Below are 27415 nucleotides of genomic sequence, written 5' to 3'. Positions count from 1 at the left end.
ACACAAAAATAAACTAAAAATGGATTAAAGATCTAAACCTAAGACCAGAAACTATAAAACTCCTAGAGGAGAACATAGGCAAAACACTCTCCAACATACACCACAGCAGGATCCTCTATGACCCACCTCCCAGAACATTGGAAATAAAAGCAAAAATAAACAAATGGGACTGAATTAAACTTAAAAGCTTCTGGACAATAAAGGAAACTCTAAGCAAGGTGAAAAGACAGCCTACAGAATGGGAGAAAATAATAGCAAATTAAGCAACTGACAAACAACCAATCTCAAAAATATACAAGCAACTCCTGCAGCTCAATTCCAGAAAAACAAACGACCCAGTCAAAAAACAGGCCAAAGAACTAAACAGACATTTCTCCAAAGAAGACATACAGATGGCTAACAAACACATGAAAAGATGCTCAACATCACTCATTATCAGAGAAATGCAAATCAAAACCACTATGAGGTACCATCTCACACCAGTCAGAATGGCTGCGATCCAAAAGTCTACAAGCAATAAATGCTGGAGAGGGTGTGGAGAAAAGGGAACCCTCTTACACTGTTGGTGGGAATGCAAACTAGTACAGCCACTGTGGAGAACAGTGTGGAGATTCCTTAAAAAACTGAAAATAGAACTGCCTAATGACCCAGCAATCCCACTGCTGGGCATACACACTGAGGAAACCAGAATTGAAAGAGACACATGTACCCCAATGTTCATTGCAGCACTGTTTATAATAGCCAGGACATGGAAGCAACCTAGATGTCCATCAGCAAACAAATGGATAAGAAAGCTGTGGTACATATACACAATGGAGTATTACTCAGCCATTAAAAAGAATACATTTGAATCAGTTCTAATGAGATGGATGAAACTGGAGCCTATTATACAGTGAAGTAAGCCAGAAAGTGAAAGAAAAAAAAGTGAAAGTGGAGTCGTTCATTTGTGTCCAAGTCCTTGTGACCCCATGGACTGTAGCCTACCAGGGTTCTCCCTCCATGGGATTCTCCAGGCAAGAGTACTGCAGTGGGTTGCCATTTTCCTTCTCCAGGGGATCTTCCTGACCCAGGGATCAAACCCAGGTCTCCTGTAATCCAGGTGGATGCTTTAACCTCTAAGCCACCAGGGAAGCCCGAAAGAAAAACACCAATACAGTATACTAATGCGTATATATGGAATTTAGAAAGATGGTAATGATAACCCTGTATGCGAGACAGCAAAAGAGACACAGATGTATAAAACAGTGTTTTGGAGTCTGTGGGAGAGGGCGAGGATGGGATGATTTGGGAGAATGGCATTGAAACATGTATAATATCATATATGAAACGAATCACCAGTCCAGGTTCGATGCATGATACAGGATGCTCGGGGCTGGTGCACTGGAATGACCCAGAGGGATGGTATGGGGAGGGAGGTGGGAGGGGGGTTCAGGATGGGGAACATGTGTACATACATGGTGGATTCATGTTGATGTATGGCAAAACCAATACAGTATTATAAAGTAATTAGCCTCCAATTAAAATAAATTTATATTAAAAAAAAAGAAAATAAGATTAGTCAGAAGGTTCTTGTTAAGGAGAAACATGTCCTTTAGCAAGATATACTGTTGTTATATAATCAGTAATACAGAGCTTAAGGAAAAACATACCCTTGAGAAAAATGTATTGTTTTCTTGTATAATCATTAGCTCTTGGCTTAAAAAAAGTTAGTCTTAAAAATTGTTGCCATAACAACTCAAGAGTTTAAGAAAAAAATGTCTTATGTGACTAAGACAAAGCAATGTAGAAATAAAAAGTATGTCCTTTTCTCCTCCTTGAGAGCCCCATTCCACTTTCTCCTCCTTGGAGACTCAGAACTTCTTATCAACCTACCTTAGAATTAATTCTCTCACATTTAAAGTTAACTGATGTTCAAAAACAAAGTCATTGGAACCAAGGACACTCAATGGGGAAAGGACAGTTTCTTCAACAAATGGTGCTGAGAAAACTGGATAAACACAGGCGAACAACAACAACAAAAATTGAAACCAGATCCCTATCTTGCATCACTCACAAAAATTAACTCAAAATGTATCAAAAATGTGATACCATAAAACTTCTAAAAAGAAAATATAGGGAAGAAGCTCCTTGATATTGGTTGTGGCAATGATTATTCAGATGTGACACCAAAAGTATAAACAACAAAAATAAAAACAACAACAACAAAAAAAAAAACAGCTAGTACTTCAAACTTAAAAGCTCCTGCTCAGCAAAGTAATTGACAAGATGAAAAGACAAACTACAGAATGGAAAACATTTTTTGCAAGCCATATATCTGATAAGGGGTTAATATCCAATATATATAAAGAACTCAAACTCAATAACAAAAAAAAAATATTATTAAAAAGTGGGCAGAGAAAAAAAAAAAAAAAAAAGGCAGAGGAACTAAAACCAAAAAAGACACCCAAATGTGAACCAGGTAAATGAAAGGAAGTTCAACATCGTTAATCACCAGGGAAATGCAAAGCAAAACCACAATGAGATATCACCTCACACCTGTTAGAAAGGCTATCATCAAGAAGACAAGAGGTAACACGAATTGGCAAGGATGAGGAGAAAAGGGAACCCTTGTACACTGTTGGCGAGAAGTAAATTGGTTCAGTCACTATGGAAAACAATATGTAGGTTTCTCAATAAATTAAAAATACAACTACCAGGGAATTCCCTAGCAGTCCAGGGATTACAACTCTGCGCTTCCACTGCAGGGGCACAAGTTCAACTCCTGGTCCGGGAACTAAGATTCTGCATGCTGCACGGTGCAGTCAAAAAACAAGAACTACAATATGATCCAGCAGTTCCACTTCTCATTATATACTCAAAAGAAATGAAAACAGGACACTGAAGAGATTCACTCCCATGTTTACTGTGTTATTACTCACAATAGCCATAATATGGAAACAATCTATGTACCTACCTATCAACAGACAAATGGATAAAGAAGTTATGGTATATAAATATATACACAATGGAATATTATTCAGCCATGATAAAGAAGGACATCTTGCCATTTGTGACAACATGTATAGACCTTGAAGACTTTAATAAAAGTGTGATAACTCAGACAGAGAAAGATAAGTACTATATAATATCACTTATAAGTGGAATCTAAAAAAAACCAAATTCATAAAGAGAGTAAAATAGTGGTTATCAGGGGCTGGGGACTAGGGGGATAGACAGATATTTAAGGGTATAAACTTCTAATAAGTAGTAAATAAGTCCTAGGGGCAGCATAATGCACAGTACAGTGAATATGGACAACAGAATTAATTTATAATCATCAAATTTGCTAAAAGACTAGAACTTAACTATTCCAATCGCTAACATAAAATGATAATTATGTAATGTGCTAGAGGTGTTAACTATCATTACAATGCACATCGTATTACAATATGTAAATGTATCAAATCAACATGTTGCAATCCTTAAATTTACACTTTATGTGCAACAAATTACTTCAATTTTTAAAATGTGCATTAAAAATGTCCATTTTGTAAAAAGCATAGGCTCAAATAAGCATCTGATTCAACCACATGAAGAAACATTTGCCCACAAGTACAATTAGAAATTTAATATTTGTAATCATTTTCTGTCTTATGAAATTTTTCATTGAGATTTACATTTAAAAAGTAACTGACCTTTGTGCTCTTTAATTCTCGATATAGGAAATGCAGGAGAGAGGGAAAACAGCTGCCTTTTGCAATGAGAAAATGCAAACCTGCCATCTATGACAACATGGATGAATCTGGTGGACATTATGCTAAATGAAATAAGCCAGAAAAAGATAAATATTACATGAGTTCACTCATACATAGAAACTTTTTTAAAAATATTGAATTCATACTAACAATAAAGTAGAATGGTAGCTTCCAGAGACTTGGGGGAGACAGAAAAGGAGATACTATTCAAGGAGTACAAACATTCAGGTTTAAGATGAAAAAAATTCTGGAGATCTAATACATAGCTAATATATAGCTTAGTGACAATAATTAACAATAATAATCTAGTGTATACTTGAAATTTGGTAAGAAAGTGGATCTTAAGTGTTCTCATCACACACACAAATGTGGTAATCATTTCACATGACAGACATATATCAAAACACCACGTTGCACAACTTAAATGTATACAATATTTATCTGTCAAAAATAAAAAGGAAAAATGCAAACCAACACTAGTGAAGATTCTGAGAGGCTAATCACCATTTCTGAGGGCCTAGAAAGTAATCTACAAGCAACCATGCTCTACCTTTCTCTCTTTGAACTAGTGTACATTATAGAATTTTGCCAGAGCTTGAAAGGACTTTATAGATTAATTTTTAGTCCAACCACTCATTTTACATATAAATAAACTGTGATTCAGGCTGGTGAAGCAAGTTTTCCAAAGTCATACAGGTGATAATAAACAGAGAAGGAGGATACTTGATCTTGGGTCCAACATCTTTCTTCTTATATGATACCTGCCTCTTCAGTTAGTGCTTTATGTTTAAACATATCAGCAATACTTATCTCCCACCACATAAAAGATATTGATGATCAAAGCAGTGAACTCGTCTCCTTGTTTTTTTGGGTACCAAGTCACTATTCAATACAAAATGGTAAACAATGAGGACATGTGTCTGACGGGCAAGGAGAGCAGGGGTAAGGATATATACATCAGTAATCCTATGGGAAAAATCAAAGAGCCAGGCATGTACCTCAACAGGTATGGCAGAATGGGTTCTGCTAATTCCCCCTATTTTGGCAGAATGATGAAGTAAAATGGTAACACAGTATTGAGAAAAGAACAAATGACCTTTCTTCTTCCTTACCGATAAAATCTATAAACATAATACCACCTACCTTAAAAAATAACTGAAGCGAATTTTGTAGCACACCGACATTATACGTTTAACTTATATAACCCCATAATTACTATTAATATCCACCTTTTTAAGACATGGAAGCTGAGTCATAAAGGGGTTTAACAACTTCCCCCAGGTCCCAAGCTAGTAAGCAATACAGACAAGATTCACTCTGACCTCAGAGGCTGATTTCTTAACCAATATTCTATAATAGGTCTTCTGAAGAAAAGAAAAAAATTTTTTAAATTAGCATTTGACCCAATACGTAAACTATGCTAAAACGACTATAATAGGTTTCACCACAAACCTTAACTTCTAGCCCAAACCAACTCAGAACATAATCATTTCAGTTGAGTCGCTCAGTCATGTTCAACACTTTGCGACGCCATGAATTGCAGCACACCAGGCCTCCCTGGCCAGCACCAACTCCCGGAGTTCACCCAGACTCACGTCCATCGAGTGAGTGATGCCATCCAGCCATCTCATCCTCTGTCGTCTCATTCTCCTCCTGCCCCCAATCCTTTCCAGCATCAGAGTCTTTTACAATGAGTTAACTCTTCGCATGAGGTGGCCAAAGTACTGGAGTTTCAGCTTTAGCATCATTCCGTCCAAAGAAATCCCAAGGCTTATCCCCTTCAGAATGGACTGGTTGGATCTCCTCGCAGTCCAAGGGACTCTAAAGACTCTTCTCCAACACCACAGTTCAAAAGCATCAATACTTCGGCGCTCAGCCTTCCTCACAGTCCAACTCTCACATCCATACATGACCACTGGAAAAACCATAGCCTTGACTAGGGGCTTGATAAAGGACAGAAATGGTATGGACCTAACAGAAGGAGAAGATATTAAGAAGAGGTGGCAAGAATACACAGAAGAACTGTACAAAAAAGATCTTCACAATGAAGATAATGACGATGGTGTGATCACTCACCTAGAGCCAGACATCCTGGAATGTGAAGTCAAGTGGGCCTTAGAAAGCATCACTACGAACAAAGCTAGTGGAGGTGATGGAATTCCAGTTGAGCTATTTCAAATCCTGAAAGATGATGCTGTGAAAGTGCTGCACTCAATATGCCAACAAATTTGGAAAACTCAGCAGTGGCCACAGGACTGGAAAATGTCAGTTTTCATTCGAATCACAAAGAAAGGCAATACCAAAAAATGATCAAACTACCACACAATTGCACTCATCTCACACACTAGTAAAGTAATGCTCAAAATTCTCCAAGCCAGGCTTCAGCAATACGTCAACCGTGAACTTCCATATGTTCAAGCTGGTTTTAGAAAAGGCTGAGGAACCAGAGATCAAATTGCCAACATCCACTGGATCATCAAAAAAGCAAGAGAGTTCCAGAAAAACATCTATTTCTGCTTTATTGACTATGCCAAATCCTTTGACTGTGTGGATCACAATAAAGTGGAAAATTCTGAAAGAGATGGGAATACCAGACCACCTGATCTGCCTCTTGAGAAATTTCTATGCAGATGAGGAAGCAACAGTTAGAACTGGACATGGAACAACAGACTGGTTCCAAATAGGAACAGGAGTATGTCAAGGCTGTATATTGTCCCCCTGCTTATTTAACTTATATGCAGAGAAAAGAACATAATAATATCTGTCAAATCACCCAATCCCAAAACTATAGTATAAGAAAGCAAGATAGAATATGTTTAAAAAGAGATTGAAAACTCCTAGAAATAGGTGGACTCAGCAAGGTTGTAGGAAAGAAGATACACATACACAAATCAAATTCATTTCTACACACTAATAATGAATATGCAGAAACCAAATTAAAAACACAATACTATTTTTGATCATTGAAAAAATACTTAGATATATACTTAACATGTACAATATCTGTATGCTGTAAGTATAAAATCCTGATGAGAGAAAGCAAAGGAGAACTCAATCAGTTCAGTTCAGTCGCTCAGTCGTGTTCGACTTTTTTCAACCCCATGAATTGTAGCACACCAGGCCTCCCTGTCCATCACCAACTCCTGGAGTTCACCCAGACTCACGTCCATCGAGTCAGTGATGCCATACAGCCATCTCATCCTCTACTGTCGCCTTCTCCTCCTGCCTCCAATCCCTCCAGCATCAGAGTTTTTTCCAAAGAGTGAAATCTTCGCATGAGGTGGCCAAAGTACTGGAGTTTCAGCTTTAGCATCATTCCTTCCAAAGAAATCCCAGGGCTGATCTCATTCAGAATGGACTGGTTGGATCTCCTTGCAGTCCAAGGGACTCTCAAGAGTCTGCTCCAACACCACAGTTCAAAAGCATCAATTCTTTGGCGCTCAGCTTTCTTCACAGTCCAACTCTCACATCCATACATGACCACTGGGAAAACCATAGCCTTGACTAGATGAACCTTTGTTGGCAAAGTAATGTCTCTGTTTTGAATATGCTATCTAGGTTGGTCATAACTTTCCTTCCAAGGAGTAAGCGTCTTTTAATTTCATGGCTGCAGTCAACATCTGCAGTGATTTTGGAGCACAGAAAAATAAAGTCTGACACTGTTTCCACTGTTTCCCCATCTATTTCCCATGAGGTGATGGGACCAGATGCCATGATCTTCGTTTTCTGAATGTTGAGCTTTAAGCCAACTTTTTCACTCTCCTCTTTCACTTTCATCAAGAGTCTTTTTAGTTCCTCTTCACTTTCTGCCATAAGGGTGGTGTCATCTGCATATCTGAGGTTACTGATATTTCTCCCAGCAATCTTGATTCCAGCTTGTGCTTCTTCCAGCCCAGCATTTCTCATAATATATTTTGCATATAAGGTAAATAAGCAGGGGGACAATATACAGCCTTGACATACTCCTGTTCCTATTTGGAACCAGTCTGTTTTTCCATGTCCAGTTCTAACTGTTGCTTCCTGACCTGCATACAGATTTCTCAAGAGGCAGATCAGGTGGTATGGTATTCCCATCTCTTTCAGAATTTTCCAGTTTATTGTGATCCACACAGTCAAAGGCTTTGGCATAGTCAATAAAGCAGAAATAGATGTTTTTCTGGAACGCTCTTGCTTTTTCGATGATCCAGCAGATGTTGGCAATTTGATCTCTGGTTCCTCTGCCTTTTCTAAAACCAGCTTGAACATCTGGAAGTTCATGGTTGACGTATTGCTGAAGCCTGGCTTGTAGAATTTTGAGCATTATTTTATTAGCGTGTGAGATGAATGCAATTGTGTGGTAGTTTGAGCATTCTTGGCATTGCCTTTCTTTGGGATTCGAATGAAAACTGACATTTTCCAGTCCTGTGGCCACTGCTGAGTTTTCCAAATTTGCTGGCATATTGAGTGCAGCATTTTCACAGCATCATCTTTCAGGATTTGAAATAGCCCTACTGGAATTCCACCACCTCCACTAGCTTTGTTCGTAGTGATGCTTTCTAAGGCCCACTTGACTCCACATTCCAGGATGTCTGGCTCTCGGTCAGTAATCACACCATCATGATTATCTGGGTCGTGAAGATCTTTTTTGTACAGTTCTTCTGTGTATTCTTGCCACCTCTTCTTAATATCTTCTGCTTCTGTTAGGTCCATACCATTTCTGTCCTTTATTGAGCCCATCATTTGCATGAAAGTTTCCCTTGATATGTCTAATTTTCTCAAAGAGATCTCTAGTCTTTCCCATTCTGTTGTTTTCCTCTATTTCTTTGCAATGATCGCTGAAGAAGGCTTTCTTATCTCTTCTTGCTATTCTTTGGAACTCTGCATTCAAATGTTTATATCTTTCCTTTTCTCCTTTGCTTTTCACTTCTCTTCTTTCACAGCTATTTGTAAGACTTCCCCAGACAGCCATTTTGCTTTTTTGCATTTCTTTTCCATGGGGATGGCCTTGATCCCTGTCACCTGTACAATGTCACAAACCTCAGTCCATAGTTCATCAGGCACTCTATCAGATCTAGGCCCTTAAATCTATTTCTCACTTCCACTGTATAATCATAAGGGATTTGATTTAGGTCATACCTGAATGGTCTAGAGGTTTTCCCTACTTTCTTCAATTTAAGTCTGAATTTGGCAATAAGGAGTTCATGATCTGAGTCACAGTCAGCTCCTGGTCTTGTTTTTGTTGACTGTATAGAGCTTCTCCATCTTTGGCTACAAAGAATATAATCAGTCTGATTTCGGTGTTGACCATCTCGTGATGTCCATGTATAGAGTCTTCTCTTGTGTTGTTGGAAGAGGGTGTTTGTTATGACCAGTGCATTTTCTTGGCAAAACTCTATTAGTCTTTGCCCTGCTTCATTCCGTATTCCAAGGCCAAATTTGCCTGTTACTCCAGGTGTTTCTTGACTTCCTACTTTTGCATTCCAGTCCCCTATAATGAAAAGGACATCTTTTTTGGGTGTTAGTTCTAAAAGGTCTTGTAGGTCTTCAGAGAACCGTTCAACTTCAGCTTCTCCAGCGTTACTGGTTGGGGCATAGACTTGGATTACTGTGATATTGAATGGTTTGCCTTGGAAACGAACAGAGATCATTCTGTCGTTTTTGAGACTGCATCGAAGTACTGCATTTCTGACTCTTTTGTTGACCATGATGGCTACTCCATTTCTTCTGAGGGATTCCTGCCCGCAGTAGTAGACATAATGGTCATCTGAGTTAAATTCACCCATTCCAGTCCATTTTAGTTCGCTGATTCCTAGAATGTCGACATTCACTCTTGCCATCTCTTGTTTGACCACTTCCAATTTGCCTTGATTCATGGACCTGACATTCCAGGTTCCTATGCAACATTGCTCTTTGCAGCATCGGACCTTGCTTCTATCACCAGTCACATCCACAGCTGGGTATTCTTTTTGCTTTGGCTCCATCCCTTCATTCTTTCTGGAGTTATTTCTCCACTGATCTCCAGTAGCATATTGGGTACCTACTGACCTGGGGAGTTCCTCTTTCAGTATCCTATCATTTTGCCTTTTCATACTGTTCATGGGGTTCTCAAGGCAAGAATACTGAAGTGGTTTGCCATTCCCTTCTCCAGTTGACCACATTCTGTCAGACCTCTCCACCATGACCCACCCATCTTGGGTTGCCCCACGGGCATGGCTTAGTTTCACTGAGTTAGACAAAGCTGTGGTCCTAGTGCGATCAAGCGCAGGCAGGTGCGACTGGCGCCCTAAGCACAGGCGGCTGAGACTGGAGCACTAAGCGTGGCCGAGAGGAGCTACCCCATGTCCGAGGTCAGGGGCAGAAGCTGGGAGGACGCCATGCCCGAAGGGCGGCAGCCAAGAGGAGTTACCCCACGTCCGAGGTCAGGGGCAGTGGCCGAGAGTGCCAGGCTGTGACGGCGCAGGAATGGCTGAGAGGAGCTACCCTTCGTCCAAGGTCAGGGGGTGAGGCCGAGAGGAGCTACCCCGCGTCCGAGGTCAGGGGCGGTGGCCAGGAGGCCAACCCCACGCCAAAGGCCGGGGCAGCGGCCAAGAGGACCAACTCCACGCCCAAGGAGCCGTGACTGCGCGGGTGCAGGAGGGCCTGGATGAGCTATCCGACGCTGAAGGTCAGGAAGGGCAGTGATGAGGAGATACCCCTCATCCAAGGTAAGGAGCAGCAGCTGCGCTTTGCTGGAGCAGCCATGACGAGATACCCCACGCCTAAGGTAAGAGAAACCCAAGTAAGATGATAGGTGTTGCAAGAAGGCATTCAAAGGGCAGACACACTAAAACGGAGACCTCAATAGAGACATACCATGTTCATGAATTGGAAGTCTCCACAAAGTAAACATCAATTCCCTCAAAATGATCTTACTGCAATTAAGTAAGCTCTTACTGCAATTCCTTTCCAAAGGCTTCCTGCAATTCCTTTCCAAAGGCTTTTATAGACATAACGTCCTTGTCCTAAAATTTATGGAATGGCACTGGCTGGCCCTAGAAGGCCCTAGCATGCTGAAAACACTCTCAAAAAATAATAAAGTGGGAAGGATTACTCTTTCCAATGTTAAGGCTGACTTTGTATGTACAGTAATCAAAACAATACAGTACTGGTAAAGAGTTAAATACATAGGTCAATGGAACAGAACAGAGGACCAAGAAGTAGATTCAGACAAACATTTATAACTGATGTTTTAAAAAAGTACTAATCAAATGCAATGGAAGAAGCTATAATTTTAAATAAGTGGTACTGGAACAACTAGACATCTTTTGATTTAAAAAAATTAACTTTCTCCTCAACTTCAAACCTAAACTTCTCCAAGTTTTCCAACCCAGCACCTTTGCTTATGCTATTCCCTTAGTCTTATGCCACACTTCAGCCATTTCAGCTTGTCAAGATCCTTATCCTTGGAGGCACAACCTAAAACCATTCTCTTCCATGAAATATTTTTCAGTCACTTCAACCAAAAGTAAACTCTCCAGCTTCACTTATCGTAATCCTAATATTAGTTATTTGTGTACATCTCTGATCTAAGATTAATTACCAGCACTTTAAGGACAGAGATTAATGTCTACTGTATCATGTACTGATTCAGCTCAGTCCCTTGGAAGCAAAAAACAATCAAATATTTGTTTAATTAATCCAGTCCCATCTTTCCCAAAATATTCAACCATAATTCACACTACTCCAAGGTATAAATTTTCCATTTAAAATCAGACGAGCCTTTTTTTTCTGTCCTATGCAGATATACTCTCACCTGGAATGGTCCCCTCTTTCAGTTATAATTTATCCTTCAAAGTTCATTTCAAAGATCACTTATTCCTTAATATCTTTCCTTATTTCTCTTAATCAATTCAATCTCTTCTTCCTTAATGTTCATTATTGTATTTCCCTTAAATCAGTTAGTCTGTGTCTGCTTTAGACTGAACTTTTATGACAGTCCCTTGGACAGCAAAGAGATCAAACCATTCAATCCTAAAGGAAATCGATCCCGAATATTCACTGGAAGGACTGATGCTGAAGCTGAAATTCCAATATTTTGGCCACCTGATGTGAAGAGCCAACTCAATGGAAAAAAGCCTGATGCTAGGAAAGACTGACGACAGGACGAGAAGGAGGTGACAGAGGATAAGATGGTTGGATGGCACCCCCAACTCAATGGGCATGAGTTTGAGCAAATTCCAGGAGACAGTGAAGGACAGAGAAGCCTAGTGTGCTGCAGTTCATGGAGTCACAAAGAGTTGGACATGACTTAGTGACTGAACAACTGATGTGGAACCTTCAGGGAAGAAAATTAGCAGCCTTATAAAAGAGGCCTAAGAAAGTTCCCTTGCTCCTTCCTCCATGTGAGGTATCTATGAACCAGAAAACTGGTCCTAATTAGACACTAAATCTGCTAGAGCCTAATTTTAGACTTCTCAAACTCCAAAATAGTCAGAAATAAATGTTGTTTATAAATAACTTTTGTCTATACTATTTTGTTATAGCAGTCTAAAAGGACTGAGACAATGTCTTGTACTATAATCATACTCCAGAATCTGTCTAAACTTTCCCAAAAGTCAAATCCTTGAAAGCAAGTGCTGCCCTGAACACTTAGAAAAGGTTTTGTATCAATTTGGTGTTCAAGTGTATGCTGAATTGAATAAAAATTATTTCTAGTGTTAAACCTTCTAAACCATTGAGAATATAAATTTAATAGCAAATTTTATAAGGAATATTGACCAAATTTATAATTCTCTTATTATGACTTCCAAAATATAATTTCTGATTCTCCCCTGCCTCTCTAAACCTTGGCTTTTTATTTTCTTATATTGTTTTTCTTTACTCCAACTCACTCTTGATGAAATGCTTACAGTTCATTCAAATTTTATCCTGGGCTTTCTTCTCTGTTTTCATGCTGTCCCTGCAATCTTACCTACTCACATACTAATTACTGTGAAATCTTTACCTAGAACATTATCTTTCACCTTAGCTCTGGGACCACATTTTCTACCTAATAGACATCCTTCCCCTCTACCTAGAGGTGTACCACAGATGGAGAGTTCCCAAATCAAGTTCATTATTCTTTCATCACAAGTTTTCTATATTCTCCTTCTCTTCAATTTTGTTACTGATAGATTTTTTTTTTACTCTTCTCCTTTATGCCCCATATCCAATCAAACTGTATTATTCATCTCACCTCGAAAATTTAGCTTGAATCAATTTGTTAATGTCAATTTCTATTGCTACTGCCCCCACACTCATCATCTTCTGTCTACATCTACACTAACAGCCTTCTTTGATTTTCCAGCCTGCCTCCTCCAGTCTCTCTCTTCTCCAATTTACCCTATACTCTGTCTCTGTCACCTGAGTTATCTTTTCAAAATAAAAAATTCAATCATATAATTTTCCCATTCAAAAGTATCCAATATTTCCTCAGTACCTATAAGATAAAATCTAAATTCAAAATTTTAGAACGGGTTGGCAAACTGAGTCAGTAGGCCAAATTCAGCCCACCACCATGCTCATTCATTTATACATTATCTAGAGCTGTTTTTACACTACCACAGAGTCGAGTAATTTTAACAGAGACCAAATGCCAAAAAATTAGACTATCTGGCCCTTTTATCCAAAAATTTTGCTGACTCCTGACATGGACAGTTCAGAATAATTGGGTCCTAATCTCACTTTGGCTCACCAAATGGCTTAGTGGTAAAGAATCTGCCTGTCAAGCAGGAGATGTAGGTTCAATCCCTGGGTCACAAAGATCGTCTGGAGAAGGAAATGACAACCCACTCCAGTATTCTTGCCTGGGAAATCCCAGGGACAGAGGAGACTGGCAGGTTACAGTGATGGGGTCACAAAAAAGTCTAACACAATTTACTGACTAAACGACAATAAACCTCCCTTTCCCATTTCACCTCCCACCACAAACCCTAAGCTCTTACAAGGGGTTCTATTATGGCAACTAGGAAATATACATTACTTACTTTGCTGAGACTTTTGTGGAAAGGGCACTGGATTTGGAGACAAAGAACAAATCCTAAAACTTAAGTTTAGATACTAAAAAAACACCCCACTACAGCTGCACGTGAGCTAGATATTCTTTTTGTGATGATAACCTGAATACTAGATCTTTAATCTTTGAGTCATTATTATCATTTTCAACATTATAATCAACATCTGTGACCCGATATCATGGGTTTCCCCAGTGGCTCAGTGGTAAAGAATCCACCTGCCAGTGCAGGGGTTCAATTCCTGGGTCAGGAAGATCCCATGGAGTCAGAAATGGCAACCCACTCCAGTATCCTTGCCTGCAAAATTCCATAGGCAGAGGAACCTGGCGGGCTGCGGTCTATGGGTTACAAAGGATTGAACACAACTAAGCAACTGAGCCTGGAGAAGGAAATGGCAACCCACTCCAGTATTCTTTCCTGGAAAATCCCAGAGACAAAGGAACTTGGTGGGCTGCTGTCTATGGGGTCGCACAGAGTCGGACACAACTGAAACAACTTAGCAGCAGCAGCAGCAAGCAACTGAACACACACACATGACCCAAAATCTGAATTACATGTTATATTTGCATAACATTTTAAAGGTTATAAAGTAATTCTACAGACATCTCATTTGAGTTCACAGTATTTCTGTGAGATGTGAAGGCAAGCATTTTGTTCAATCTGTAAATGAGGAACTTAAAGCCCAAAGGAACTAAGTATCTTGCCTAACATCAATACATGGCAGACCCTTGGTTCAATCCAGGTCTCTTGATTCTAGTTCAATAGTCTTCATACATTTCAATGCTGTTTATTTAATGACATTATAGGAAATACAACCTAATATAATCCTGAAACAGAAAATAACTTCAACATCAAAAATTCTACATTATATTCTTCAATATTCCCTCTACCTGCAAGACAATGAACAAAAAATCAGCAGGGATTCTGGTATCTATTAAATTGGGTTTTACTGGAAAGTTTACCAAGATCCAAAGAGTATTTTGAAATGGCCATATCAGAGTTGTTAGACCACTCTTCTACTCCACTCATTCTCTATTTACATTGGAGAAAAATCTGTTTTAAAATTATTTTACATTGGCATGGAATATTGAGCTGGTGTTAGAAAATATTTCTAGGCTAAACAAAGGATTGTCGATTCAACAAACAAGAACATCCAGAAAAGCCTTTGTTGCTCACTCAGTCATGTCCAACTCTTTGCGACCCCATGGACTGTAGCCTGCCAGACTCCTCTGTCCATGTAATTCTCCAGGCAAGAATACTGGAGTGGGTTGTCATTCCCTTCTCCAGGGGATCTTCCCAATCCAGGGATCAAACCCAGGTTTCCTGCATTGTAAGCAGATTCTTTACTATCTGAGCCACTATGAGAAGCCCTTAAACAAAATAACAAATTTTTGTATGCTGACCATGTGTTTCTAAAAGACTTACAAGAACAAATGTTGAAAGAATCAAAATCTATTTGGGACTGAAAGAGCAAACTATCAGCTAGGACTGAAAAAGAAAAAAGCAGCTCTGCAATTAATCAGGCTGTGAAGACAGACACAGATAAAGCCAGCTGCAAAGTTAATAGGAAACACTGTTCCTCCCAAGGTCATGCAGCAGTTGTAAACTATCATAATGACCCCTTCTTTGGGTGATGACTGCTTTCTTACCAATGATGCCCCCATCCTCACTTTGTTATTTTCATTTCTTACTGGAATAAGATACCCAATTCCTATATTTCCTTGTTTCATGACAGCACCCAACCCCTAGTTAATCCCCACTTCTCTCAATTTGCCTCAGAAGCAGCCACCAATCCAGAACTAATCCTGGCTTCCTTCAGATTGACCTCAGAATTCTTCAGTGGTAAGCCAAAATTCACAAAAGACACTTCCCTCCTCCCTCTTGTCCAAAGGCCTTCCATGGTCCCTCAGGAGTACACTCCCTCACTATGAGTCAATAAATTTGATTTTGTCAGACTACAGGCTTGTTCCTGGTGGTCTCTGTCTGATAAGACCTTAACAAGGTAAGTCATTTTGAATTACCCCACACATTCAGCAGTTTAGTACTGACAAAAGCCCTCTCCACTCCAAAACAAAAAATTCATGAACCTAAACCTGAAAATCATTAAGCAGAAGAAACGTCACTTCCAATAAAGATGAACAACACACTGAATTCTACTCCTCATATCACAGGAAATATCAATGGTGCTAAGAGAGAATAATGTTTAACCAAAACCAGGTAACTACTCTGTGCAACCCTATGGACTGTAGCCTGCAAGGCTCCTCTGTCCATGGGCTTCTCCAGGCAGCAACACTGGTGTGAGGTGCCATGTTCTCCTCCAGGGATCTTCCTGACCCAGGAAGGGATCTTCCCGACCCAGGAATCAAACCCGTGTCTCATACATCTCCTGCATTGGCAGGCAGGTCCTTTACCACAAGGGCCATCTGGGAAGCCTGGTAACTACTATATCTGCTAGAAAAAACACTGTATCTTCAACTTGGCATTAAGTTCGAGATAGCAGACTCTAATATGATGTCCTGCTTATTTAACTTATATGCAGAGTACATCATGAGAAACGCTGGGGTGGAAGAAGCACAAGCTGGAATCAAGATTGCTGGGAGAAATATCAATAACCTCAGATATGCAGATGACACCACCCTTATGGCAGAAAGTGAACAGGAACTAAAAAGACTCTTGATGAAAGTGAAAGAGGAGAGTGAAAAAGTTGGCTTAAAGCTCAACATTCAGAAAACGAAGATCATGGCATCTGGTCCCATCACTTCATGGGAAATAGATGGGGAAACAGTGGAAACAGTGTCAGACTTTATTTTTCTGTGCTCCAAAATCACTGCAGATGGTGACTGCAGCCATGAAATTAAAAGATGCTTACTCCTTGAAAGGAAAGTTACGACCAACCTAGATAGCATATTGAAAAGCAGAGACATTACTTTGCCAACAAAGGTCCAGCTAGTCAAGGCTATGGTTTTTCCAGTGGTCATGTATGATGTGAGAGTTAGACTGTGAAGAAGGCTGAGTGCCAAAGAATTGATGCTTTTGAACTGTGGTGTTGGAGAAGACTCTTGAGAGTCCCTTGGACTGCAAGGAGATCCAACCAGTCCATTCTAAAGGAGATCAGTCCTGGGTGTTCTTTGGAAGGACTGATGCTAAAGCTGAAACTCCAATACTTTGGCCACCTCATGTGAAGAGCTGACTCATTGGAAAAGACTCTGGTGCTGGGAGGGATTGGGGGCAGGAGGAGAAGGGGACGACAGAGGATGAGATGGCTGGATGGCATCACCGACTTGATGGACATGAGTCTGGGTGAACTCCGGGAGTTGGTGATGGACGGAGGCCTGGAGTGCTGCAATTCATGGGGTCACAAAGAGTTGGACACGACTGAGCGACTGAACTGAACTGAACTGAATATTCTGCCTATAGCATCAAGAAGAAATGTTTTAAAATCCAGCAAAACTCCGTAACAGTAAAGCAAAGTTGTGACCTTCTAGGAAATAACAGCTATACATCTACCTCAAAGACAAACCTCAGGAATATGGGGGTAGGGTAGAGGATGAAACAGGGAGAAGCCTGCTTTCAGCAAAAGCTTAAGACAATCAAAACAGTACCAGGCTCAGCCAATAACTGCTAACCAAATAAAAGACTTAAGGCTTTATACACACAAGGTAGAAAAGATTATTGTTCACAGATCAGGCTCCTTATACCAGACCCATCAACAACATCTTCAAGTACAGTTTTTCAGAAAACAAGCCTTATTTAAAGAGGGCTAAAATATTCTTGGATTAGTCTTTTCTCTTTTATAAAAAAAGTCACATGATTAACATTTATAGTTATATATTTTAATTTTAATTAGAAAATAGAATAGCAGCATATATACCACTTTCTAATTGGTTAAAATGTAGTTCAACATATCATTCAGCTCCTGTAAACAGAGAGGACTATAACAAACCAAGAAAATACTCTGTCAAAAACATCAGACTTCCCTGGTTGTACAATGGATAAGAATCCACCTGCCAGTGCAGGTGACATGGGTTTGATCCGAGGACCAGGAAGGAAGATCCCACATACCATGGAACAACTGTGCCAAAACTACTAAGCCCACAAAACTCTAGAGCCTGTGAACTACCCAAATGCCACAGCTACTGAAGCCTGCACACTCTTGGGACCTGAGAGCTGCCAACTACTGAAGCCCATGTGCTTAGAGCCTCTCCTTCACAACAAGAGAAGCCACCGCAATGAAAAGTCTGTGCACTACAATGAAGAGTAGCCCCCACTCCTCACAACTAGAGAAAGCCACATACAGCAGCAGAGACCCAGCGTAATCAAAATAGATAAATAATTTTAAAATGTATACATAAAAAAAGAACATTGGAAATTGACTCATGAAATTCAGTGTTAACTCAAGATTTAAAATGACTAGTAGTGTTTTCTGTGTGAAGCTTGGCTTTGGATTTCCCAAAATAGCTCTGCATGCATGAGTGCCTACTAAGTCACTTCAGTAGAGTCCAACTCTTTTGTGACCCCATGGACTGTAGCCTGTCAGGCTCCTCTGTCCATGGAACTCTCCAGGCAAGAATACTGAAGTGGGTTGCATGACCTCCTCTAGAGTATCTTCCCAACTCAAAGATCGAATCCATGCCTCTTAGGTCTCCTGCATTGGCTGGTGGGTTCTTTACCACTAGAGCTAACTGGGAAGCAAATTAACATAAAGTCTCAAAAGAAGCCAGAAAAAAAAAAATGAATTTTAATGAAATCTGAAAACTGTAGTAGAAGCAAAACAGAACTATTTCTTTCATGTATTTGATGCTATTATGAATCAAATTAGGTCTCTGAAACCTTAATCACATAGAGTAACAGCTTTACAGTCTTTAAGGCTGAGACCATTCCAACCCCCTAAACACCCATCCACAGTACAATTTAAATAAAACTAGTAAGTCCTAAGGCTATTGGTATTCATGGTCATTGAATGTCTTATTGCTAGATAATATTAAGATATGGCAAAGAACAGTATTTCTAATTCCATTCAGCCTTTCTGCAAAGTTCACTTAATTTGAGGATAAATATTCTAAATCTTCATTTGACTATATTCTTCTAAACCATTTCATTTGATTTGGTTATTATACACAGACATTTTAGACTGCCTTTTCTTCCAACTAAACAAATCTATAACTGTTTACAGCTTCCCTTTGTGAACTATAAATATAAAATTCTATTTCTATAAGGTACTGAGTAAATATATATAACAAGTACTAAAAGATCCTTTTAGAATACTTTGATGTATGTTGAAAGAAAAAGTGAAAGAAATGACAAAGAATGATAAGGAAAGGAAAAAACTGTCCATAACAGAATTAAACAGAAACTCTTTTTTCATTATACTTTACATGATCATACTAAGACAATAAAATCTATTTTCCTTCAAATAAAGCAAATAAAATTATTTGCCCTAATATTAATACGTTGATTCCAGAAATGAATATGAGGGGCTAGAAACTCACACAAGCTATAAAAAACCATAAAAATGCCTTTAAAAGGGATGCTTCCATTTCCATGTAACAGCAATTATAGCACTTCCATTCATTTAATATTTAGTGAGGACTCACAATGTAGAACATAAAAAAAGACTGAGTTTATATTCCACTTCTAATCACTTGCAGGTGTGACAGGAATTCCTTGATCCTCTCCAGATATTAAAAAAAAAAGGTAATAACTTTAGAAGCAACTTGCTTCGTGCAGAATTATCAAGCACAAAAAGGAGGAAGGTGAAGTGGAGGGAAGAAAGCAACAAACAGCAAGGCCTAGCCGAAGACTGATCCATGGGCAAGAGATAAAAACTACATAAAATCAGAGAGGAAGGATGACAAATATTTCTGGCAGAAACCCTGTCACCTCAGCCAAATAAGGCATAAATTAGACTCCTTTCTTTCAGTTTATATTTACATTTTAACACGAGGCAGATTTCCCACCTCCAAGTGAATTCTGGCTTTAAGTGTGACATATAACCATACAGTGGCCAATAAGTCAAGAGCCAATCAATGCTAAATGGAAGCTTATGAAAACAAATAAATATTAATTTGTCTATAGAGTGGATGAGCTCGATAAAGGACAGAAATGGTATGGACCTAACAGAAGCAAAAGATATTAAGAAGAGATAGCAAGAATACACAGAAGAACTGTACAAAAAAGATCTTCACGACCCACATAATCACGATGGTGTGATCACTGACCTAGAGCCAGACATCCTGGGATGTGAAGTCCAGTGGGCCTTAGAAACCATTACTACGAATAAAGCTAGTGGAGGTGATGAAATTCCAGTTGAGCTATTCCAAATTCTGAAAGATGATGCTGTGAAAGTGATGCACTCAATGTGCCAGGAAATTTGGAAAACTCAGCAGTGGCCACAGGAATGGAAAAGCTCAGTTTTCATTCCAATCCCAAAGAAAGGCAATGCCAAAGAATGTTCAAACTACCGCACAATTGCACTCATCTCACACACTAGTAAAGTAATGCTCAAAATTCTCCAAGCCAGGCTTCAGCAATATGTGAACCGTAAACTTCCTGATGTTCAAGCTGGTTTTAGAAAAGGCAGAGGAACCAGAGATTAAATTGCCAAAATCCGCTGGATCATGGAAAAAGCAAGAGAGTTCCAGAAAAACAACTATTTCTGCTTTATTGACTATGCCAAAGCCTTTGACTGTGTGGATCACAATAAACTGTGGAAAATTCTGAAAGAGATGGGAATACCAGACCACCCGATCTGCCTCTTGAGAAATTTGTATGCAGGTCAGGAAGCAACAGTTAGAACTGGACATGGAACAACAGACTGGTTCCAAATAGGAAAAGGAGTTCATCAAGGCTGTATATTGTCACCCTGTTTATTTAACTTATATGCAGAGTATATCATGAGAAACGCTGGGCTGGAAGAAACACAAGCTGGAATCAAGATTGCCAGGAGAAATATCAATAATCTCAGATATGCAGATGACACCACCCTTATGGCAGCAAGTGGAGAGGAACTAAAACGCCTCTTGATGAAAGTGAAGGTGGAGAGTGAAAAAGTTGGCTTAAGGCTCAACATACAAAAAACGAAGATAATGGCATCCAGTCCCACCACTTCATGGGGAATGGATAGGGAAACAGTGGAGACGGTATCAGACTTTGTTTTTCTGGGCTCCAAAATCACTGCAGATGGTGACTGCAGCCATGAAATTAAAAGACGCTTACTCCTTGGAAGGAAAGTTATGACCAACCTAGATAGCATATTCAAAAGCAGAGACATTACTTTGCCAACAAAGGTCCGGCTAGTCAAGGCTATGGTTTTCCCTGTGGTCGTGTATGGATGTGAGAGTTGGACTGTGAAGAAGGCTGAGTGCCAAAAAATTGATGCTTTTGAACTGTGGTGTTGGAGAAGACTCTTGAGAGTCCCTTGGACTGCAAGGAGATCCAAACAGTCCATTCTGAAGGAGATCAGCCCTGGGATTTCTTTGGAAGGAATGATGCTAAAGCTGAAACTCCAGTACTTTGACCACCTCATGTGAAGAGTTGACTCATTGGAAAAAATTCTGATGCTGGGAGGGATTGGGGGCAGGAGGAGAAGGGGACGACGGAGGATGAGATGGCTGGATGACATCACTGACTTGATGGACGTGAGTCTGTGTGAACTCCGGGAGTTGGTGATGGATAGGGAGGCCTGGCGTGCTGCGATTCATGGGGTTGCAAAGAGTCGGACATGACTGAGCGACTGATCTGATCTGATCTGATCTGAGCTGTGCAAGGTATAAATTACAAGCCTACTATGCAAATTATAGGACACCACTATATGTCAACTATACTAAAGATAAAAGGGGTAAAACAAAAAAAGGTTTAGAGTGTTACTGCATCATACTCTTCACTCAGTTTAGAAATACAAGAATGTACATTTGTTCCTTGGGTATTACATTAAGCCACAAACTAAAATGAACAAGCTATCTTGCTGCCATTTCTATAATTTTATGAAAACTGTTCAGATTGTGATAATTAGGACAATTTCTGAAATCTTTACCATTATGGGTAATAACTATAATACTAGTTCTTCCAAATACCCATTTTGAACAGACATGAAACAGATTTTTAAAATTATTTCTGTACTGAAAAACTAGCTCATAGCAAATTTGTGTTGGTGTGAAATTATATTTTCAAATTTTAGTGTGACCACTACACAGTTTCCAAGACAACTACTAATTTTTAAAGGGATAAAGAAGTAAAAATACGTAGTGACTAGAGTGTAAGATCTCAAATAATACTACAAATATTAATTACATATGCCCCAAGATTTCTTTGAGTGGCATTAGGTATTAATACTGTTTTGAACAAAAAAGGACTCACAGACATAGGAAACTTATGAATACCTAAAGGGATAGTGGACAGGAAGGAAGAAAATTTAGGAGATTGGGATTAACCTATATACACTACTATTTATAAAATAGATTAAATAAGGACCTACTGTATAGTACAGGGAACTATATTCAGTATCTTAACCTACAATGGAAAAGAATCTGAGAAGTAGATAAATATACATATAACTGAATCACTTTGCTACACACCTGAAACTAATATATTATAAATTAACTATACTTCAATTTTAAAAAAAGGTTAAAAAAGATTAAGACACAGACTTAATATGAAAAAGGACTATTTTTAATTCAGTTCAAGTTTCTTCCTCTGATTTAATTTGACACAAAGCAAAATCAACTTGATTAGTTAAGCATACAGCTAATGAGGTAGAATGACCAGAGCTTAATAATAATATAATATACTGTAAATATAGGCACTGTCCCTGCCCTAAAGGAATTTGGAAATTTACTCCTGGTACACTTAAGTCACATACATTTAAAGTACTACAGTTGTTAGCCTGAAGAGTATGTGGGAAGTAACTCCCAAATTTCATTCCATGCTCCCTCCCCTCCATTTCATTAAATTACTAAATAATGTTGCTAACTGCACAGAAGATGGAAACATTTGAATACATAATCCAATATAGTAGAGAGTCCAGATAAGGTCAAAATTTCTTGGATTTGGCCAAAGACAACTGTAAAACTCTGACTGGAAAAAAAAGTAGCACAATGTGATTTTTAAAGGGAATTACTAAACTCATAATAGGAAAAGTTAAAGTCAGCTTTTAAGTACAAAAATTGGAAACACTCCAGGTTAAGTATGTAGAGTGAATATTAGTCAATAGATTATTAGCAAATTATGCACCTATCCAGAGGGCTGCTTACTGGTTCCCACATAGGTCTAGATATGCACTGTCCATTAGCTATATGTGCTTACAGAATGTCAAATTACTTAAAATTTCACAAAATTAAAAACTTAGGGGCTTCCCTGGTGATACAGTGGTAAAAAATTCTCCCTCTAATGCAGGGGACACTGGTTCTATACGTGGTCCAGGAAGATCCCACATGCTGCGGAGCAACTAAGCCCATGTGCTATAACTACTGAGCACTCTAGAGCCAGTGCTCCACAACAAGAGAAGCCACTGTAATGAGAAGCCTGCACATTGCAACCAGAGAAAAGCCCGCCAAAAAATAACTAAAATTAAAAAGAAAAACTTAGACCTCAGATACAATAGCCACATGTGACTAGTGGCTACTGTTTCAGATATCACAGGATAGAACATCTCCATTATCACTGAAAGTTCTATTGGACAGCACTATTCTACATAAAATGTCAGTTCAAATGAGTGCCAAGAAATGACTAGTAAAATTCTAACATTACTGAATAAAATTGTAAACGTCGGACATATCTATTTACAATAAAAATTCTAAAGAAAGTAGGAATAGAAGGGAACATTCTCAACCTGATAAAGAGCATCTATAATCATACTTAATGGTGAGATTTCCCACTTTCCCTCTAAGATCAGCAACAAGGCAAGGACATCCAGTTTCATTACTTCAATTCACCAGTGTACTTCAGGTATTAGCAGTTCAATGCAAAAAAAAAAACAAAAACAAAAACAAAACAGTATAAGGCAAACACGATTAGAAAGGATAAAGTAAACCTGTTTTTACTTGAAGATAAAATGATCATCCATGTAGAGAATCCCAAAGAATCTCAAAAAACTAGAGGCTATTTGATGTAGTTAGTGGAACTGTAGATTTAGTGATATATATATATATATATATATATATATATATACACACACACACACATATATAATATATACACACACACACACATACATATATATGTATATTTTCTACTTACTGAAAAATGAAATTTTAAAATATCATCAGAAACCCAGGAAATTCTTAGGGAAAAATTTCATCACAAAACATTGCTGTGAGAAATTTAAAAAGATTTAAATAAATGGAGAATTATACTATGTTCCTGGAATTAAAGGCTTAATGTTGCTACAATATTAATTTTCCCAAAATTCATCTATAGCTTCAAAGTAATCCCAAACAAAATCTATGTCACTTTTTTTAAATAGAAATTGATACTCTAATTCTAAAATTATACCTTGCTAGTAGAACACAGAATGAGATAGCTACTTTTGAAATAATTTGACAGTGTCTTAAACTTAAACATGCACTTACCATAGGATCCAATAATCCACTACCTAGCTATTTACCCAGAGAAATGAAAATAGATGTTCATGCAACAATGTGTACAAGTATATTTATAGGCCTTTATTTATAAAATCCAAAATACGGAACCCAAATGCCCATCAACTGATGAATGAACAAACAGACTGTAGTATATCCATACAACAGAATACAACTTGGTAAAATGATATGCATGAATCAGAAGAATTTGATCTAACCAAAATCAAACAAGCACAAAAGGCTACATACTGTATAATTGCATTAAGATAACATTCTAAATAAGGCAAAAGTACAGTGATAGAGATTAGTGGTTTCTAGGGATTGAGGAATAGGGGACTGACTCTAAGGAGGCAGGAAAGAAATTTAAGGAGTGATACAAATGTTCCATATTTGTATTGTGCTAGTGGTGGTTATATAAATGTATACATTTGTCAAAACTCATTGAACTGCACATTTAAAAAGGCAGAACTTGGGAATTCCCTGGTGGTCCAGTGGTTAGGACTCAACTTTCACTGCCAGCCAGGTTCAATCCCCGGTTGTGGAACTAAGATTCCACAAGCCTCATGGCAGGGACCAAAAGAAAAAAAGGGGAGAACTTTTTATGTGAATCGTACATACACCGTAATGTACTTGACTTAAAAAAAAAAAAAAGTAATGTGGCTAATTCTCAATCTTCTGAGTGCTGTTACAAAGTATTGGTAACATCTGTTGGTTCTGGTTTGTTTTTCGGGCTGGGATTGAACCAGGACCTTGGCAGTGACAGCACAAAGTCCTGACCACTGGACTGTCAGGGAACGCCCCATGAAATGGTTCAGAAATAAACGAAAGACAAGCAGTGTAATGTATGCCAGCCACATAAGCAGTGTAATGTATGCCAGCCACATACTTCTCTGGGCTATGGATTTTTCTTCTGTAAATAGGGGTTTTACAACCCAGTTTCCCAAATTTGTTACCAGGAAACTTTCAGAATGTTACAGGGAAAATGATTTCTACTGTCAAACTACTTAGATAATGTTTTCCCAAAGATGATTCACAATGCATTTTAGTATATGAGCAGTCCTACATGTAGTCATTTTTTCCCATATTTTTTTAAACTCAGTGTTTTTCACATTTACTTGACCAAGATAAGAAATAATATTAATAAAAGATCTTTCTAGTACTAAGATTCTTATAAAACCTTTAAGACTTACTTTCATGATTAAGCTTTATTTACATAGGGGAACTATAAAACTAACTGTTTTGGAAAACTATACCCCACCATGAGAAAACTATTTCAAAGGACAAATTTTAAAAGATCTTCTATTCATCTTATTTACTTTCCTAGTCAACTCCCTTGAGTTTTTATCAGGTTCTGAATTCTAAATATGTTGAATTTAAGTATCTTGACTAGTACATACTACATGAAAATATATCATATTTGAATTATCTCTATTCTAATAGCTCCTCCCCAAATAACATGGCAGATTTAAGAATGTGAAAGCATCAATGACAGGGACACTAAAATTCCTAAGCAATTAACATTATGATTAACAAAGTGATTAAATCAAATTATCTAAGTAATTTGACAGTAGAAATCATTCTCCCTGTGTAAAAAACCAATAAAAGTTCAAATGCATATGTGCAGTATTAGAATTTTTTAAAAGAATAAAGAAATATTGAAAACCTAATACTCTAAAGACTGTTCTTCAGCGCTTCACATGTGACCACTGAAGGAAGCATAAAGCATATAAACAATATTGATAGTGTAGCTAAAACTATTATATCATCTGAACATAAATAAATACATGAATAATAAAAGCTATCTCAATTTATTCAATCAATTATCAATAAAGCTTAAGGGAAAAGTGAACACCAGAAAAATTCTGGATGGTGAACAAACTACTCCGGAAAATGAAAAAAAGTGTTAAAAACACCATGTTAAATTAGACCGAACCTAGCAATGGCAACCACTCCAGTATTCTTGCCTGGAAAATCCCATGGACTGAGGAGCCGGGTTGGCTGCAGTCCATGGGGTCGCTAAGAGTCGGACACGACTGAGCGACTTCACTTTCACTTTTCACTTTCATGCATTGGAGAAGGAAATGGCAACCCACTCCAGTGTTCTTGCCAGGAGAATCCCAGGGACGGGGGAGCCTGGTGGGCTGCCGTCTATGGGGTCGCATAGAGTCGAACACGACTGAAGCGACTTAGCAGCAGTAGTCTACTTTTTCTGGTAAAATCCAGGCTATCAAAGAGTACTGTTGGCAATACAGATAAAAGAATCCAAAGTTATCTTAATAATGCTTATGAATCTTTTATCAATGACTTCATCTAAATATTTTAATAATTATTTCTAGTCTAAATTTATTTAACCTTTTTGGGTAAATAAGTTCTACAAGCTAATTATGTATTCTTATTTTTCAATTTGAATTTAAGGCATATTCTCTAGGCACTAGGCACTAAATAAAGTAATTTAATTTTTCAGAAGAGTGAGAAAACAGGGAAACAGAGTGGCAGTTACTCATCTATCTGCTTGGTTCTATACAGTCTTTATAAATGGTTTTGTTAGCTAGATCTTCTCAGGAACCACTACTAGCATTTCTTTATGATGTTTTGGCCAGAGATGACCCAGGATAATATGTAAAGGACATATGAATTTCAGTAAACTACATATGGGAAGGGTGATATTTCTTTCTTTTAATAAAGATAAAACTTATTACATCATTATAAGTTTGGCAAGCAGATATAAGAAAAATGTATTTTTATTTCCTTCTAAAATCTGTCTTTACATAGTTCCCTGTAAAATCTTTGAGCTTGGCACAGAAATATGTAAATACACTTCCATATGGCTAAAAACACCTGAAGTATATAAAAAAGGAAATGCTTCTGCTAAGAAAGAAAAAGACAGGAGAGGAGAGAAGTGGAAGGGGGAGGGGAGGATGGGGGAGGCAGAGAGGGGAGAGGAGGAAGGGGGATAGAGAGGGGAAGGGGAGAGGAGCAAAAAAGGAGGGGTCTTAGGGAGGGGAAGGAGAGGGGAGAGGAGGGAAAAAAGAAGGGAGGAGGATGTGGGGAGGGGAGGGGAGGAGGGGAAGAAAGAAAATGAATTAAAAAAAGTCAC

General features: G+C 38.4%; 1 protein-coding gene across 3 annotated transcripts in view; it reads right to left on the bottom strand.

The window, feature by feature from the left end:
- BRWD3 (bromodomain and WD repeat domain containing 3) overlaps positions 1-27415 on the bottom strand; it is a 156857-nt gene that overhangs the window by 113981 nt on the left and 15461 nt on the right. Inside the window, exon 2 of one of the 3 annotated variants that reach the window (XM_070783703.1) lies at positions 3675-3796. The exons of the other annotated variants lie outside the window; for them this stretch is intronic. Coding sequence (XP_070639804.1) covers positions 3675-3792 — 118 coding nt within the window. The 5' untranslated portion in view covers positions 3793-3796. The remainder of the gene's footprint in view (positions 1-3674; positions 3797-27415) is intronic. 3 annotated transcript variants of the gene reach the window in all.

This window comes from Bos indicus, chromosome X (genome assembly GCF_029378745.1).
Source record: "Bos indicus isolate NIAB-ARS_2022 breed Sahiwal x Tharparkar chromosome X, NIAB-ARS_B.indTharparkar_mat_pri_1.0, whole genome shotgun sequence".
NCBI lineage: Eukaryota > Metazoa > Chordata > Mammalia > Artiodactyla > Bovidae > Bos > Bos indicus.
Note: the sequence above shows the minus strand (reverse complement) of the source record. Positions and strands in the feature narration are given on the sequence as shown.